The sequence below is a fragment of the Platalea leucorodia genome, assembly GCF_965183815.1.
Source record: "Platalea leucorodia genome assembly, chromosome: 12".
In the NCBI taxonomy this organism is placed as follows: Eukaryota; Metazoa; Chordata; class Aves; order Pelecaniformes; family Threskiornithidae; genus Platalea; species Platalea leucorodia.
Genome location: NC_138834.1, coordinates 7,454,857 through 7,473,694, shown reverse-complemented (window position 1 = coordinate 7,473,694; position 18,838 = coordinate 7,454,857). Strand labels below are relative to the sequence as shown.

The 18,838-nt window shown below is 45.4% G+C and overlaps 1 protein-coding gene across 1 annotated transcript in view; it reads right to left on the bottom strand.

Moving 5' to 3' along the window:
- Nucleotides 1–707: 707 nt before the first annotated feature.
- SETD1B (SET domain containing 1B, histone lysine methyltransferase) overlaps nt 708–18,838 on the bottom strand; it is a 55,118-nt gene continuing 36,987 nt past the window's right edge. Inside the window, exons 8-18 of the mRNA XM_082325140.1 lie at nt 17,847–18,017; nt 16,794–16,881; nt 15,666–15,883; nt 15,272–15,416; nt 14,083–14,544; nt 10,712–12,268; nt 8,144–8,310; nt 7,727–7,858; nt 6,948–7,067; nt 6,433–6,570; nt 708–5,688 (exon numbers count right to left, since the gene is read on the bottom strand). Of these exons, the coding sequence (XP_082181266.1) occupies nt 5,515–5,688; nt 6,433–6,570; nt 6,948–7,067; nt 7,727–7,858; nt 8,144–8,310; nt 10,712–12,268; nt 14,083–14,544; nt 15,272–15,416; nt 15,666–15,883; nt 16,794–16,881; nt 17,847–18,017 (3,372 nt within the window). The 3' untranslated portion in view covers nt 708–5,514. The remainder of the gene's footprint in view (nt 5,689–6,432; nt 6,571–6,947; nt 7,068–7,726; nt 7,859–8,143; nt 8,311–10,711; nt 12,269–14,082; nt 14,545–15,271; nt 15,417–15,665; nt 15,884–16,793; nt 16,882–17,846; nt 18,018–18,838) is intronic.

Genomic DNA, 18,838 nt, shown 5'->3' with positions numbered 1-18,838 from the left:
CTGGCTCCCCGCTCCTGTGAAGCGCAGGTAACAGAATTCACTTCCCATTTGGATAAAATGATTAAAAAAAAAAGAAACCAAAGGGCCTCTGGCCCCAACAGCCTTACAGCATCACCCAAACCAGCAACGCTAACACCTTGCTTTGTAGGTTAAGGGCTTTCGCCTCCATAAAGTTAATAAAAATAAAAATAAAAATAAAAAAAAGATGTGAACTCTGAAAAATCCAGGGCAGAGGCTGCCGAAGCAGGGACACCTCACCTGCCCCAGCAGCACCACTGAGGTCGGGTGGGTGAGGGACACCCGGCCCCGCGGTGGCAAGGGGCCAGCGCCTGGCTGTGCTTCAGCTCTTAAGGGGTGGAAGGATTTTTAATACGAAGAAAATTTTCTCGAAGTTCATAAACTTAAATCACTCACGTATTTCTTTCATGCAATATAATGCTGCTTAAAGTAATTTCCTGCTCACCAGAATTAATATTTTCAGCAAACTTTGCTGAAAAGCAGTTCTTTGGAGTGCTCTTTTTCTGGATCTGGTTCTTTGAGCTCTCATGGTTCCCAGCACGGCTCTGAGAGCAAAAAGCTGCCCTGGCTATACATTAAGCACAACATAATTTTTCTGTAAGAAAAGTCAGTATATTTATGGTTTGCTTTATAAAAGTTACTATAATACAATGGTACATAGTATTCAATTCACAAAAATATGAACAAATATATACAGCATGACACATCCACAACAAAAACACTTTCTTCAAAACAAGATACATACTGGTGACAGATTCTATATGCACAAAACATCCCTAAATTTATAAATTTGCTTAACGAAAGAAAAAGCAGAAATCCTAAATCTTCAAAGCAGAGTTGTTTTTTTAAGGAACTTAAAAAAAAAAAAAAAATTTTTTTTTTTTCCCATTTATTGCAAACCATTTTACCTGCCCCCTTTTAAAGGAGGCCCTTTATTTTCACACTGTGAATTAAAACAACCTGTTTATAGAACCAGAAAACTGCAAGGATTGGGAGCCGGGTGTTCTTCCATTTTGCTTTTAAAACTGCCCATTTGTTTTAGAGTGTCCGTTATGATGTGTTTCTTTTCACTTGGACAAATACTACAGTGGCAATTAAGGAGGAAACTCATAAAAACAAAACAAATAATTAATTGAAAAAAAAAAAATCCAGTTGCAAACTCGATAAATACATTTTAGGTTGTCTATTAGACTGTACACATTTCCTCGCTTGAAATAAATAGATTTTGCACATTAGGTTTCAGACTGGGGGCGGGGGGGGAAAGAAGAAGCCTTGACTTGGCAATTTTTTGTCTTCAGTTTCTTAATGCTTCTAATTCCATCTATTTATTTGACAAAAAACATATTTATACAGAATTTACATTATACAAAGCTTGACACAAGCTGTAAATGTCACCAGCTCCTTTGCTATACTTAGTCCTTCTTCCTCCCCATCTCCTCGACATGATTTAGAGCTGGAATCTGTTTAAAAAGAACTCCAAATTACAATAGTCACTTTTAATAAATTATTTACATGCTCTTGAAGTACAAAGAAATCAGCAAAAAAATTTCAACATGTTTCTACAAGAAACAGTGTTCGAAGAGAAGATTCTTGAGTTTGCCTATGTACAGAAGATGCATTTTTTTTTATACTTCAAAATCCTTTTTTCCTTAAATTTTTATTTTATACAGAAATGCACTGAAATGATCCCTGAAAAAGGTCACAAAAACCAGAACTGAAACTACTGTATACTTCCTTGGAGTTTAAAAATGTTTTGTTTTTTTTTTTTTTCTTGTAGAAATAAGCTGCTCTATACAATATAAATATCTGCGAGATGAGCCCCTTCCCCTCCCGGACCCCGATAGTCACAGACCACTTATTGGGACCAACCTGGAATTGCAAACAGGGGTGTGAACCAAACGGATAAATGAAGGTGTTGGGCAGCGGCAGGCGGGATTTGCGTGCTTCCTAGAAACCCCAACCGCAGAGGCATCTGCACCCTGAACTCAAGCAGGCTTCATGTTGGGAAACTAAAGATTTAAGTTATATTTCCAAAACTTGTGCACTATTCTCTTGGGTCATTTCACCTCACGAGATACAATTTTGCAGGGAGCACAGTCTAACGTCTCTCTCTTTTTTTGTCTTAGGTTTCAATTTAAGTGAAAATAAATTGGGGACAGGCTTTTCAGCAAACAAAAAACACTCCAGTAAATTTCTCTGTAAAGCAGCATGCACTGGTGAGGTTTCTTTTTAGCCCTTGCCACTATTTCCATGGGGTGCCGGGGCGCCTGTGCTGACCACAGGAGGCGAACGCTGGGTCCGATCCAGGCTGGCGTGTTAATCGCACGCCTTCTGCCCTTCTCCTCTCATCTCACCCCTTTAAGTACAAGCCAAAGTACCTGGGAGGGATTACAAAGGCATCTCCACGGGGCTGCCTTCCAAAAGCGCGTCCGTGGCTGCAGGGCTCTCCGGCCCCGATCAGACCCCGCTGGCTTGCAGGGACAGGGCAGCCACAGGCAACTGCAGCAGCTCATGGAAATCACTAAACCAGGCTTATAATCCTCACCGTAAAATGTGCTGTTCTGGGGGACGTGGCAGTTCTGGAGCTTGAGACAGCAGCTGCACAGGGAGGACTCTGAAAACCAAGATTTATGGGGAAGAAAAGAGAAGCCTCAGGTTTGGCTCTGAGACCAGACTAACGTTATTTTTCAGAAGTGCTGCGGGTCCAACAGCTCTGTTTCCTCCTGGGGTGCTACTGGGAGCTCAGCTCTTCCAAAAACTCACGTTATTTGTCTGGGATCCTAAAAAGGGGTGGGTTATGGGCAGTTTCAGAAGTACCCAAGCGATTTAGGTGCTCATGGTCTTTGGCATCCAAATCCCTTTGGTGCCACTAAAAATGCCGTGAAGGAACCCAACCTGTAGGTCTCACTTCAGACCATGACCTGCCTCCCCACCTCTCCTCAACAAAGATTAAGGCAAACTGCAGGGGCTAATCCTGTCCAGAGCACACAGATAAACTGGGAAATACAAAGCTGTCAGCAGGTATTTAGGGGCTGGGCCATTTGGGGTGTCTTCACCCCCACAAAACCACCGTTAATGCACTGGTTTGATGGACCAGAGAGGAAGAAGGCCAAGGACATCAGCAGAACTGCCGCATGCAGGGGCTTCAGTTCTGAGACACAGGAAACTTCCGTGCATTTCCAAAGATTTGAAAGTAAAAGGCCAAGCTGTAGAGGTGCCAATTGGAGCGTCAACACAACAAGATGAACCTTATTTTAAAAAAAATAAAATAAATTGAGCAGCTGGTTTAACTCCCAAATGCTCCTGCCATCGCTGCAGTTACAATCAGCGTTCAATGACAGAAACTAGTTGTGCTTCTCAGAATTTTAGGTTCTGGGTCACCATTACCCAATTGCTGGAGCGATTTATAAAGAGGGGGGGAAACAACAAAACAAAAACAAAACAAAAACAGAGATGAGACTATGGACTGTCCAATCTCAGCAACGATTTCCTCGCCCTCAGACAGAAATACAGGCGGTATTAAGGCAGCTTGTAGGTACAAGTCTGTGTGTTCCTGTTCTTTCAGGCCTTTTGTCTGAAGAAGAAATTCAGATGCAGAGATCTAACCTACATTACAAGCTCTACTCCGCAGTGCGGGCCTGGCAATTGCACATAACAGCTGAAGAAAAATTCCAGGAAACTCTTTTGCAAGGTTGTAACCTCTGATCATGGAGCTGTGGTCACACAGCAATTATCACTGATTTTAAAAGGCTACAAGAATACAGCTGTGCAATTTGCTCTGTGGGGAGATGTTTAGTTATTCAGATAATCTTCCCATTTCATGACGACATTGCAACTTCCCCTTATAAGCCAATTAAAAAGGTTTTAGTACAACTAATCTCTACTTTCAAAGCAGGAGAAATTCAATGCAAGTTGAAAAACTGATCCTGTCTATACCTGAACGGTCATGTAACATTTCCAGATCACATCCAAAGAAGTATTTCTTTGGTGTTTTGCCCCATTTCTAAATGGAACCTCTTGAAGAACTGCAACCTTCACCTCAGCACATCTACAAGGACAAAATATATCGAAAAATCATTTCAAAATATGCCTTCCAAATTTAAAGAAGCATTCACTTTCATGCTGTAGATGGGTGAGGACAGGATTGCTCCTGCAGCCTGCTCTCGGGTACGCTTTTACCATGTTGTTACTGGAGGGATGGGACCACCCCAGGGCAAGTTACTGAGTAACAGAGGGAGGAGAGCAGCAGGGCACAGCTCGCTCCTATCACAGAAAGCATCTCCCACATTCCAGGACAGAGCAAATACTCCACGTAAAATGCCGGAAGGGCAGGGAAATGCAGACGAAAATGAGAAAAATTAATACAAGACACACATCAGCCTGTTTCCCATCTACAGGAAGAAAATCCTGTTATAAACGTGGGCTGTAGTGTATGCTTACAAGGAGGGTAAGATTTCTACAGCGTAAACATGGGCTGAATTGTCCACTTAATTTCAGCCTCAGCCTTTTTTGCATGCAAGACAAACCGATCTCCAAGAAACGGGCATCCCCAAAGGCTGCACACTGTGCCACGATGCTACAGCTACACAACTGACTCGTCTTCTTACTAGTGATTGCGGTATCCAAATATTTTTCACGTACAGGTGCAGAGGTTTTGATCCCCCAATATACCAGCATGGCATATGAAAATTAGAGACGAGCCCAAGGCGCTAAGTTGAGGTCTGTGGCTGACCTGACTCTTCCCCGGGGTGTCTGGCTTAAGGGACTTGTTCAGGCTCATCCCTAACGAAAAGGCAGGACAGTTCACCTATAGTCTCGTTGCAGACACATCTCCATACATACACGCACCCAAGCACACGCACACACCCATTCACACACCCTCAAGCCTCTGGCTTGCTCTGTAACATCAACCTTACATTTATTTACAGCTTACTCTGAGAAATCTGTGCAATTTCAGCCAATCAAGCTCCCAACAAACCCTATATGGCATTTTCAGTCTCTGCTTCACATTTAAACGTTGAATGTCTTTTTCAACCAACAAAACTGATGAGAAAAAGGTAGCAGCATTTATGAAAAGATGAAGGTTTATAACAACAATTAAAAAAAGGTACCATTATCCCATTACGGAGCATTAATGTAGGGACTGAACAGAGAAGCTAGTGTTTGGATAGACCATGCCACAAAACGGTAGTCACCTTTTTGTGTGCGTGTTGGATCTGAAAAGGAAAGAGCACCTGAAACATGAACAGTCCTCGTAAGCATGTGCGCTTTTTGCTTTCATTCATGATCCTGGCAGAAGTGCGAAACTTGCTTGGTTTTTTTCTTCTCTTTTTTCCCTCTTTTTTTTTTTAAATTTTTTTTTCCTTTTTAAATTTTTTTTCTTCCTTTTTTTTTCCTTTTTTTTTTTTTTCCTCTTTTTTTGGCAAAGTGCAACCACACCTGGTTACCACAGTTTTGACATGGCCGAAGGTGCAAGTGTGACGAGAAACCTCGAGTTCAGTTCAGGGTTCCCCTGCAGTTCTCAGAGCCACATAGACATGGGATTTTTACATCCTCAATTGGAAACTTGTAGTCATAGGTAATTTCCTCATTCACATTGATGTGCTGTTTGGAGTAGATGACGATCTTCTTTTGAGACTCCACCGTGATCACTTTAGCATAACAATTTGGCTGCAAGGGTGACAGAACAGGCAATGATTTAGGCTCCTGATGGCCATGGCTTCCCAGCCTCCACACAATTATTCCAAGCTAAAATACAGCAGGGCAGACCTTTCCCTAGATAGCCTCAGCCATGCTTCCAGAGCCTGGACCCAGGGGAAGCTGAGAGAAGGCGGCGTGAAGCCAGAAAACAGAGCAGCCCTCCTTGTGCTCCTCCAAAATATCCACATTCTGGTCATTTGTGGTGCAAAAGAGCCTGGGTGATGCTCCACCAAGTTTGTCACAGGCTAAGAGCAGCTCAGCTAATGCATAATAATTTGGTCAGGCAGCCAAGTCTTTAAGTGTAGACTGCAGCACAGAGCAGAGGGGAAAGCAGCTTCTCTACCTGCCGGGGCAGAGAATACTTTTCCCATGTGGACACTAGAAGGAGACTGTTCCCACAGAATAACAATGCTAAAATTTGGTTTAAGGAAATATTTGTTAGATATGTTTGAACAGTGTCCGTCAGGGTCCCCTAACACAGTCAGGAGGATTCTGAGTGCACTCTGTCTCGCTGCGTGTTTCATTTCTCAGGTCTCTCAAATCTCTTTATGCTAGTTTAGACTCTGCTTTGATCTGCTGCAGCTCATTAACGTTTAATCATAACCCTGTGACCCCCTGCTACTTCTGAACACGGCCCCAATCAAAGTTAGCAAGGACTCAATGGGTTTATCAGTATGTCAGAGTACAATTATATGCAAAAAACATGATACTTACATTGCAGCTGTGATTAATAAACCTGGCAAAGTTTCCGCATTTCGTGGCATCGATGATGGTGTCATGATCGACTCTGAACATGTAACTGCTTCCAATGCCTTCATCCTCGTATCGCTTTTCACGCATGTCAGCAATGACCTACAGAAAACCCCATGTGTTGTGTCAGGACATGCCACAGAAGTGATTTGTGAGCAGAGATCTACACAACGCTCACCTGAGCTGTGCTTGTGCCACTCAACAGATATATGATCCCAAACACCCCCAGAGAACACAGACCTAGCTGAAAACACAGAAGTTCAGGATGGGCTTCTTGAGAGCTTATCTCCTAACGATTTGAGTGATTAGTTTCTGTGGGTTGTTGAAAATCCCACCCTTGTACCTCCAAACCATATGCCAACCTCTGCCTAGCTCATGTAGTTAATGCCTTACAGGAGGGACTCCAACCCCAGCTGTCATACTCGAGCACTTCTTTCAGAGATGTTTTCCGCTCAGATTTCACCCACAGCCCAGCTTACCTGCCTGATGTTCTGACCCACGTATTCAATCACCATCTCATCAGCTGCAATGGGCTCCATAGCAAAAAGGCCCCAGTCATGAATGTGGCTCTTACAGAATTTTAGTTTTTTCTTCCGGAACTGCATGAAGAAAACACCCCAAAACCCCAACCCCAAATTAGCCACAGCACAGAGAGGGAAAGGCCTTCCCTGGGTCCAGCATCCACAGCATGCTCCAAGCCACAAGCAGTGCTGGGGTACTTTAACCCCGTTTAGTTTCCTTCTGTCTTGCGGTGGCAGGAAAGGCAGGACAGAGGTCATGGGAGGTCCCACAGAGTTGCAGTACTTGGGTTTTTACCACTGACCACACACCGGGGAGAACAGACCCTCTGAGGCCATCGGTCTCTGTTGTGCATAAACCTGATGATGGTTTTGACTAGGGCTCAAGCTCTGTAATCACCATATACTTATTTATAGCCATTTATCAGCCAGCTCATGTCTCTACTTCTCACAAGCGAGCACAGCGGACTAAATGTCATCTTTTCCCTGTGACTGCTCCATTCCTATTTCTTTAGGTAAGTTATTTGTATTACACGTTGTATTAAGTTGTACTGTTGTATCAAGTTGGATTACATGGAAGTACAGCAGAGCCAGGTACCATTCTTCTGGCACACACAGTGGTGCCCAATGCTGAGATGGCCATCACCAAGGTGAGACCAAACTGGCAGAAGGCCCCGTCCTGGCCTCAGCCTGCTCCCAACCAGCCCCTATGCAAAGCAGCAATCCCCAGGGTGACCTACCTTGAGCTGGTTGAACTTGAGCAGGTCACTGTCACAGCTACCAGTGAAGGAGGAGAGGAGCCTGCGTTGCTCTGACCGCCTCTCGGAGCCAGCCCGGGTGGAAGCATGAGGTTGGGCAGGGATGCTCATACCCTGAGAGGACAAATGGGTGATCAAAGCTGACCCAACACCCTGCAGCCTCCCTGTGAGCAATCCCTTGTGCTACAACACATCACCGCAAAATGCATGGCCTCCTAAAACATCCCACATCAAACACTAACACCCCCCTAGCAGCTCCTGGATGACCAACTCAACACAGGCATAGCAACAGCTTCACCTCCCTCCTTGCCAAAAGGCAGAAAGCATCCACCGTGCGTGACACCGTGGAAAACCAAATCCCATTCACACCCTGGCAGTCAGCAAAGGACACGTCCTCACCTGCGTGTCAGCTGGAGGCTCCTCCGCAAAAGCTCGGCTATTGTTGAGGTATTTAAGTTTGTCCTTCTTATCAATTTTGTAATAGCCTTCACTTCGTGCACAGCCTGTCACGTGCTCCCGCATCCCATCATCCCGCTTCTTTTTCTTGGGGGTAGAAAAGCTAGTAGGTGGAAAGAAGTTAAGGAGAAACACAGCCACCCGTGGATATCACACAAAACTTGCTACTGCTACATGGAGCTAACACCGGCAGCTTGGAAAATTAGGAAGGTTTGGGGGGGGTTGAAAAAAATAACAATAGTATTGAAAAATAAAAAAACCTTCACTGAAGCCCACATGCCTACAGGAAAACCAAGCATGGTCTTTCCTTCTTAGCTGCATGCTTTGGGAAACTAAAGTAAAGAGATGATGAAAATCTAAACATAAAAAGGTTAAGCTGTCAAGAGAAACCTGTTTGAGAAAGGATTTCCCCACAGCACCCACTACATACACAGACAGCAGCTGCCCAGCCATCTGGATGTACCATTTTCTCTGCTTTGAGTGACACACTTTTGTTCTACCTCCAGAAACTCCCTGCAGCCACCCCAAGCCCTGAAGACACCGCGCTGATCTCTCACAGCAGCAATCATCCCCACCGACTAAGGCTAGAAGCAGCACAGATGGGCAAGAGACACTCCTCAGCCCAAAGGGCTTGGAGTGAGACGCTGCTCTCATCAGCCTTGGTAAATCAGCTCCTTCAGACCCTGATGGGGAGGGTAAGACCCTGCGCAGATGTTTCAAACCCCACTGTCCTGATCAGTCAAGAAAACCTGCAGCTGGCCTGGCAAGGACTCACTGCATTGAGCAGGCGAAGGCACCTTCACGTCTTTGGCTTCTGGAAGGACAGTGGAGCTGTACTACTGGCAGGTCACCCCGAAAACACAGCCATGAAGCCTATGACGATTGAGATCTACCCAAAAATGTTCTCCGTGAGTCATAACATATCCTTAACACCAGAAAATTGAAGCACAGGGACCATAAAAAGCAAGAAGTGATGGCCTTGAAATCAGAGTGCTGAGGTGTGAGCTTGCTGCAAAGCAGGTGAACCCTGCAGGTACTTTCACACCCATCATGCAGTGTAGCACAGGATGAACAAGGCCAAGCGGCTGCAGATGATTTTTAAATGGTTTAAAAAGTGACTGTAAATTTGCTGTTACAATAATCCTTATCAACAGGGAAACAGATTTCAAATACTTCCACTATGTAAACTGCCAAACGCAAACACATTTAAGCGCATGGTCACAGGCAAGCCCTACCCTCAGCCATCCCGTTCTGCCTTTCGCTGGCTGTGGTCCCTCACCACTGCGGGCCCAATTACTCCTGCCTTGAAATTGGTTTGGTTTTGGAACTGCTTCCCCAAACGGGGCAGACACAGACCGAGAATTACTGGGGATGATGCATTTCATCATCCTTTTAGAATATTTCCTTTAAACAATTAAATAAATCTATTTTAAGACTATTGCGCTGGTATGAAAAGGTAGAAAATTGTAAATTTAATCTTACACGTTGCCCTTTGAGATGCAGAGAAAGAAAGGATAAAAATGCACAGCTCAGCACTGAGCTCCACCTGCTTTTTCTTAGTATCATGTCACTGACTATTTTAAGTGGTTTGGGCTTTTTTGCTTTTACTTTCATATCTTGCAGGGAGTAAGGGATGAGATTTTAACTCCACACAATCTCTAGCAACACATGAGGTGGTGCATTTGTCTTCTTTAACACATAAATCCATATATCCTTCCCAAAAACGTTACTAGAGAGTTCTTAGGTTATGAGAAGAGCCTTTTAGGCTCCGTTCTGGAGATCACTACTGGTGGCTGTACACATATGGAGCCTTGTTCTGAGACAGGTTGTGTGTCCCAAAAATGCTCTCAAAGATTCAAAGCTACAGCCTGTGCTGCTGACTACCAGATCACGGGCAGGGAGGGAGGGGATGGGGCCAGACTCTGCCCCACCAGCACCAGCCAGTGCTAGGCACGCTCCTCGCTGCAGCACTAGCCGTACCTTCCCCCATCCAGCCCGGGGCCGCGTCTGTCCCTGATGTGCCGCTTAGAAACCATTGCTTTTATTAGTATTTCAAACTCAAAGCAAGTTAAAGCTGCTAGCACCCTAACTCATCATTTTGGGCACAGATGGTGAGATTATTTTTACAGCAAGTTTTAGTCCCAAGTTAAAGCTCTGTATGTGCAGACTAGAAATTCTACAGGCAAGCTGAAAAAAAAGTCTGGTTTAAATGCAGACAGAAGCTTCTCAAACTAGCAAGGAAATCTCCCCAGAAGAGGTGCATACAGATTTTCCCTGCAGTCCTCGATTGACAATGCAGCAAGAACAGCCACTTCTGCAGTATTTTTGTATTGCAGCTTCAGGGAATAAAACAGTCTAAAATTCCCTGCTGATATAAGCAATTACTATTCTAGTAAGCAAATGCTTTTTCCACCAACAAACTTAGACTTCTACATTTTACATCCTACACAATGACCATCTAGTGCATCTTGCACGTGTTGTGCAACACAGAGCGCCAGTGAGAAAGGATATAAGGATGGAATACCCACAGGGTGTCATTGAGCCAGTCCATACCATTGTCCTGCTGTAACAAGCGGTCATATGTGATACACATGAATTTGATATCTTCCTCATCTATGCCTCCATTCCAAATATCATACAAAATGGTCATCTCCTCAAACTCGGAGCGTGGCCTGAACTGAGGTCGGGGTGGGGAATACTCAGGGGAAGGAATCACTGGGAGGTCCTCAGGTGTCTTTTTCTGCCTTCTCCACTGCCTTTTAGGTTTCACGTGAGCTTCTTCTTCCTTGAAGTCTTCATTCCACTGGTTCTCCAGTTCCTTAAATGGCAGTTTCTCTGCAACTGTCTCAGCTGCTATTTTCTCGTGGAAACCGTCATTCCTGAAGTCCAGGGTGACGGCTTCAGGGTCTTTCAGTCCATAGAAAGCATCAGGATGTCCACTCAACAGCTCTTTGCCCACAGCACTTTCCACCAAGGCCACAGGCACAGGAGGAGGTTCTATGGTTTTGCCCGAGTACACATCCAACGAGAGGACAGAAGGTGGTGACCGTTTTGGCCGACCTGGCCTCCTTTTGGGAAGAACAGAAGGTGGTGGTGGGGGAGGAAGAATAGAAGCACCAGTGGGTACTTCTGGTGAGAGCAAAAGAGATTTTACTTCTGCCTTGCATTCCTCAATGGGCATTCTTCCATCTCCATGCATGCAGGGCAGGGCTGCTACAGGTATTGGCTCATCAGGTGGCAAACCCATGTCCGTGTGGAAATCTGCTTGTGGGGGGCTGGCAAAGGGGATAGGGGAAGGAACACTGTTCATACTGATCATAAGGGAAGCACCAAGAGGCTCTTTAAAAGGTTTCTCATCTAGCTCATCCTCTGACTGTTTCTTGCCAGACAGAAGGCAAGGAATGGTAGCACCAGCCTCTGGGAAAGTAGGTGTGAAATTGAAATCTCTCCCAGGAGTCCGAGGAATGCCACTGTTAATGCCAGGAGACTGGGATGGGTAGGAAAAGGGGCTCCCTGGGACTTGAGGAGAACTAAGGGTCAAGCTGCTTCCCGTAAGGGGAGCATCGCTTCCTGGCGTGGCTGGAACAGTGTCCGTGCTCTGTGACTTCGCAAGGGGGTGTGAAGACTTGGCCAAAATGTCCCGCCCAGGAGTCCTAGGAATCTCCTCTTCCACGGACGTTTTGGTCACCATTAATTGTTCGGGGAACTTTTCTGGAGGGACTAAAGATTCTTCTTTACCAGGAGTCGATGGTAAGGGAACGATGGAGGATGGCACCTTGTGGACTGGAAGCAAAAGAGTATCAGTCTCTGAATGGATCATCACCTCCCGTCCAGGTGTGCGAGGCAGCCGGTCGTCCTCCTCTGCTGCCAAGGGCAGTTTTGTTTTAAGACGAGCTTCTAAGCTGCTGTCGTCAGACTTGCTAAAGAAGCTGCTTTTGTTGGGCAGAGGTTCTCCAAAAACTCCCACTGGAGTCGAGAGACAGAGTGCCTCCTCCTCATTTTGAGACTCAGGCTTTGGACCTTCCTGTACCTCTGGCTCCAGCATGGCAGCGGATTCGGACTCTTCTTCTGAAAGGGGGAAAAGAGAGGAGAATCAGGAGCTTTGCTTCCACTCGGTTACTCGCCACTTGCCAGTAAAGGCATGTTTAAGATGCCGCAATTACAGAACAGCACAATTCCACTGGGAGGCTTTAAAAACTTCAATGCTTTACGTTTTGGAGGCACAGAGTGTGGAGTAATTAGACGCTACCCACAGACATCCCTAATGGACCATTAAAAAAATGCACTATTAATTTGAGGATTAGCTACGACACAGGCCAGAACGAAGGTTTTCTGCCTTCAAAACCCCTGACCACCTTTTGTAAAGACATAAAAAGAAGTAGTGGATTGTGGGGTGAGGGCTTTGGAGGAGAGCTGTCAGAGCCCCGAGCTATCAGCTTTTCTAATGTGGGAAGGTAAACTAATTGCAAGGCCAAGAAGCACCCTCAGCTCTCCAAGGAAGGAGCCGTGAAGGGAGGAGCGTAACACTCTTGAACAACACATGAAGGAAACGGGAAGCCCTTGTAATGAATGAGGAGGCACTCAGATGGTATCAATGAGGCAATTTATATGCTGCTCTCTCTGCAGCAGGCTCATTTGTCTGGAGTTTATTTACCTCCTTAGGGCCAGGGCCAAAAGGAATCAACAGTGAATCTTGTTAGGCAGCTCAAAATAACATTTTCAAGTGGGAGAGCAAAAGGAGGTGAAAATGCCTGGACAATTGGAAGGGAAGCCTTCCCCATTTGTGCCGAATGAACCGAAGTGTCACTGGAGAAGGCTCTGATCCCTGTAACTCCTGTACAACCAGGGTGGGCTGCACAAGAAGAAAACTGCAGCTTGAGCTTGTTCCCACAGTTTACCTGTAAATCTCATTCCACATGTCAACGTGCCCAAATGCAGGTCTCCCCAGATTTATGTCCTTTCTGGACACCAACCTGTTCTAGAAAGGATCTGTGCAAAACAGTTTCTTCTTTGCCCTGCCCAGTTTAACATTGCCTCTTTACAGCTTTCAGATTTTATGGCAGCCAAGGAGCGATAGCCTGTGCAGGGACTGGATTTCCAGCTCTCCAAGTGGCAAAATACTGCCCAGTCCTCAGACGCCAGTCCAGTCCAAGGCTCACACTGCAGGCCACACTAGATGTGCTCTCCCTGCTGGCTCCAGTTTTTAACTTTTTAATTCCCCCCTAGCTGCAGAATTTGTCAACCTTTAAGCATCTCACTCTTGTTTTAGTAAAAGGTTTCTAATTTCCTTGGGTTAAATACAACTCTGTATTGAATGAAGAAAATTTCCTTCTTCCAGAAAACCAGGGAGTATCACTCATTTGAAAAGACTAAGTAAAAAAACCCCACAAATAATAATATCAGGAACCAGATATAATTCTGAGACTCCATTCATATGCCCCATATAGCTTCCCAGTCACATACTGCTTTGGTATTAAAACAAAAAAGAGCCAATAGTGACTCATTAAGCACAGATTCCTGTTCTGTTTTAGCAGCCATGGCTTTTCTATCTTGAGCTTCAGCCACCACACCATCCAATCAGTCACCCTCGGACGATGACAACTGTTCAGTTCCTGTAGGACACTAACTAAATGGGCCCAGGATAAGATTCTGGATACAATAACCACAGTATTTTTAGTAGCAGATAGTTTGTGTAGAGCTCCTTGCTAGGAAGGAAAGTTCAGCACAGGCCTCTTTCCCTGTACAGATAACCCCTAGCCTAGAGCCAAGACTGGAGGAAGAAAGAAAACAAGGAAAATACAAAACCCATACATATCGGATGCTGTGAGAACACTGTACTTGGAAGTGTGGTAAAAAATGCCAAACCACATGGAAGGGCATACCTGGCCTACAGATGGGAGACAGCGCAAGCTTTGTCTCCTGGTCTCTTTCCATAACCAAGTGTTTCAGTGTTTCAGCAGCAATAGATGCCTCTGGGACTTCACCACATTCACTTTCCCCTGGCTTGATTTCTTCCATGCCTTCATCTTTCACTACCAAAGATGGCTCTGCGAGTCCCAAGCCTGTTGCATCCATGTAGTCATCCACAGGATACAGCTCCAAAATAGTCTCCCTCTCATCGTCAGGAAGCTCATGACCAGCAGGTTCATGCTCTGTCTCAGCAACCATGGCTTCTCTGTCTTGATCTTCAGCCACCTCCTCTTCCTCTTCCTCCTCCTCCTCATCTTCATCATCATCGTCCTCATCTTCATCATCTGAGTCTGAACTCGACTCGAATTCAGAGGAGTCCTCACTTTCATCAGATGATTCAACTTCAGCCTTGGAAGACGAGGGACTTGCTACATCTACAAGAAGAACAAATTACCATTAGTTCTGACTTCATTACACGATCAGGGTCTACTACAGAAGCAAACATCACTTCCACACTGTTACAGCGTGGAAACAGCATCAACAGCAGTGTGAGGGTCTGAAGGAGTTGCCTCCCAATTTATTTATTTTTGCACAGACTTATAAACCACATATTTGGATGCTTACAACAATCACCATGCAACAGGCAGTTCTGTGAGCAGCAGAGCTAGCGCTGCCTGACACCCTGCTCACGTGGGTCTCTTGGTGGATTGACTCTTTACTGGAGTTGTACTAAGATTTTCTGCTGCCTTCACACACAGCTTTAAAATGGGGAAACTACCACCTTCCTGAGCAGGAACTGACTGATAGGACAGAAAGTTATTAGCAGCTAAATTACCCCTGTTTGAAATGCGGTCCCTTCTCCTCCCAGCCACACGTTTCATAAAACAAGCACAAATTTAGCTGGCTTTAAGACCTCTGCCCCTCTGTCAAGTTGGGCTGAGATCATTCAGGGGCTGGAGAGCTATTGCAAAGGGACCCACAGACTGAGGGATCATGGAAGCCTCACAGGTAACAATTAAAAATACCTGTATGCATTATCTTGTATAAAACCGCCCTTCAGTGAAAGAAGGTGCACAAATAAAAAAATCAGCTCACAAGTGCAAAAGGGAGACAGCACCTGACCCAACAGCCATGCTTGCTGCTTTCACTGGAACTGCTTACCCTCCTCGGAGTCCTGCTCCTCCTCCTTATCACTTGTGTCTATGCCTGTCTCCTCTTCCTCATCATCTTCATCCTCATCATCGTCTTCATCCTCATCTTCATCCTCCTCATCATCTTCATCCTCCTCCTCATCCTCCTCTTCCTCCTTTGCAAGAAAGCATTGCCAAAAATGAACAGTGTCTGACTCTGAGACCTGGCTGTCCCTATAGTAACCACCAGCGACTCTCAGGGACGCTGATCAGAGAACCTGAAGAGGGAATACTCTTACAGAGGTTCTCTTAGGACAGACCCTAATAAGAGCATCCATCTTCTAGAGAAGGTAACTTTGGCATCTGGAATTACTAGGCCCCCTTTTAATGACAGCATTCAAAACCGCAATCACAAACCAACACACCTTGCCAGGTGCTGCTTTCACCAAGCCTCCCTCTTCTTCCGGCTCCTCTTCCTTCTCTGAGGAGGACTCTTCCTCTTTCCCTGATGTCTCATCTCCCTCTTCTCCCTCACTGTCGAGCTCCAGCGGCCGTGCTGGTCGCCGCCTCAGCCCCACTGCTTCCGCGTCCTTCTTTGATAGGTCAGATGTTGTATCGGAAGCATCCCTGTCCCTCTCCGACTCTGGTGAGCAAAAACAAGAAGGAAATTGCCATCAAATACCTTGCAAAGGAGGGAAAGAGTTGACTACGTAATGGAAACCTTTTCTTTGGGAAGATCAAAGTTAAGAGCAATGTGCCCATGTGGTGTGTGAGTCCCCGGGCTTACAGGAGCTTACTAATTTCACAGTGCAAGTGAGGGCGAGACTGGGTACAGAGTGTTGAAATGCCAAGGATGGCAAAATGTGGGTGGCCAAAGCTGACAAGCTATAGGTAGAGCAGCTAGGAGACATGGCATGACTGAGGTAAGCCAAATTTAATGCCTTTTTGCTTTATTTAAGTGCTTTACGATACCCTGCTTCTGTACTTCGGCTTCGAAACCAGTTGTTAGTCTGAATCAACTTCATGGCACAACTAATCTGAATGCACTTTTTTTATGGAAAACAAATGGTATTCAAAGTTTTGTCTTATCTCTACTCTTCCCTGCTTCCAGGACAAAATGTTAAAATATTTTCAAATAGATTTTTCTGGCAAATAACTTTGGGGGTTTTTTTAAATCAAATGCAGGGCAAACTCTCTTACGTGCTTTCTCCCACAACGTACCCAGTGAGCTGCAAGCATGCCCCTGGAACAGTCCATGAACTCATCTCAGCTCCCTCTACTGGGTGACCAGCTCTGCTTCAGCAGAACTAAAATAGGTTATGAGTTATTCATAAAATGTGGGTCTTAAATTTCCCACCAGTGAATTTAAGATAACTGAATCCAGAGGAGACATCTCCCAGCTGATCAGACTTTTGTGAGAAGCAGGGTTTTGGCTCAGATCCTTGACTCTGTGTCTAACTGCAAGTGAGCACACTGCTGCGAAGTTTAAAAGAATTCAGCTTGCATGTGGTTTGCATCTGCTCTTGTGTTTCAAACAAATGTGCTTTGCAAACCTTCATCTTCATCATCGACAGAAGTAGAAGGCCGGATTCTTTTCTGATCTCCTGCTGAGGCAGCTTCAGGTGGCTCCTTTCTTTTCACCTGAACAAAAGACACAATTAGCATTTCTAAACGTTTAGAAACAGCAGAAATCAACTTCTTAAGCAAATTGCTACTGCTTTACTTTGCCACGGTGACTTACACCCAGAAACCAAGGGCCACTTCCCCAGCTCTTGATCCCTTTATTTGCTTGCAAACAGAATTTCACTGTGAATGAAATTCTATCCTTTCAGTTTGCATCAAAACACTCTGGGTACCAGCATGGTGCATGTCATCACCAGGTACTTTGAAGATGACAGAGAAAACTCTTGACAAAGGCATGTGTCTGAGACGTAGAGGAACAGAAAGAGAGCCCGAGCCCGAGCCTATGACATCTTAAAGAACCTCAAAGTAAGTTTTATTCTAAATGAAGACTGCAGAATCTCTCATCCCAAACCTTTACTTGTACCTTCCGTGCATTCAAAATCCTAATTTCAGGGAAGTCCTCTACACCCCCCCCTATTTTTTTTAAGATACTTTTCATTTTTTATGCAAATGCTCTTTAAAATAGGTGACTCTATGCTTGCAAGTCTGATTCTGTAAACTCACATGAGGCAGAGAACACTTTTAACCAAACTTCAGGTGAGACTCAGCTGCCAAACTGCAAGACATTCTAAGCAAAGAAATAACTGTGTAAAGCACTATGAGCATAAGTATATATTTTTACAATCATGCTGAAACGCTGTGTCCTAAACACAGGCAAATGTCCCATTTACCTTGCAGAGCAGGGAGATCCTTTACAGGCAATTCACACAAGTGGTAGATGAAAAGCTACGGCTGGGAAAGAGGATCCTTGCTCTTACAATGTACTGGTGGGTTACAAGTGATGCTGTTTGAAGCAACCCCGTAAGTGAACACAGCGTGGTTAACCAGCCTGCAGGGCTTTGGGGCACAAACCTAGAGAGGTCTGTCCTCCTAATGCTCCTTTAGGGAATGTTAGCATAATGAAGAAAGGTCTTTGGTTTTACCTTGAAGGATGGCAGCCGGATGGCCCCTCGTAACCCAATGCCCAAGCCAATTCCCTCATATCCCAGGCCTTCTCCTTTGTTCCAGTTCTCCAAAAGACAAGATGTGATTCGATCCTTCGGCTTTGGTTTTTCCTCCAGTTCTCCTCCAGACTTCACTGGAGTGAGAGACGCCTGCAACAGAGAAAGCACACTTGAGAGGGAGAGTTTCCTGGGGAGCCCACAAACTCTGGAAACCATTTAGACAGTTGAGGTTTGTGAAATACCACTGCCTTGCCCAGGCATCAGTTTCTCTGAATGCAAGGGCATTTAAAGACGAACCATATGACCACACACACTTGAAAGGGAGAAGGTGCAGGAGCTCTTCTTGATAACAAGACCTTTCCATCTCTGAGAAGCCTTCTCCCCTTTGCATTTTAAGAAGTTATTTACTCTGCCCAGGGCACTAAAACTGCTGGAGACGAACCTGCTGGCGACTCCCAGAGCAGTGGCTTGGCATAGGACACCAAGTGATGTTGCATTTGGAGCCATCACGCTGTCAGGTGGCAGAGTAGACACTCTTGCTTTCTTCACTGAGTGTTTCAAAACATGATCTCAATTTCCTTCACATGCAGCTTAACACGGGCCAAAGTACTTCACAAGAGAGGACAAGGGAAATTAATAGACCCATTAGCCCCCATAGCTCATTTCAGGTCTCCCCAGTCCTGGTGAGGGGACCACAGTGACCACCTTCAGAACAGCCAGAATCCAACACAGATGCTAAAAGCAAAGACCGTAAAAAGGACAGATGAAAGGGGAAGAAAAGGCACAAACACGAATCCAGGACTCGAAGTCTGAGGGAACACATTCCTCCATCCAGGCAGGAGCTACCTAGTGCTAAGGAGCAGCTACTGTACAAGTGTCCTGAACTCTGAAGGGAAGCTATGGAGCTGGGATACACCACCATCCTCATACACCACCACCCCTGAACTCTCAAACACCGCAGGAGCCTATCT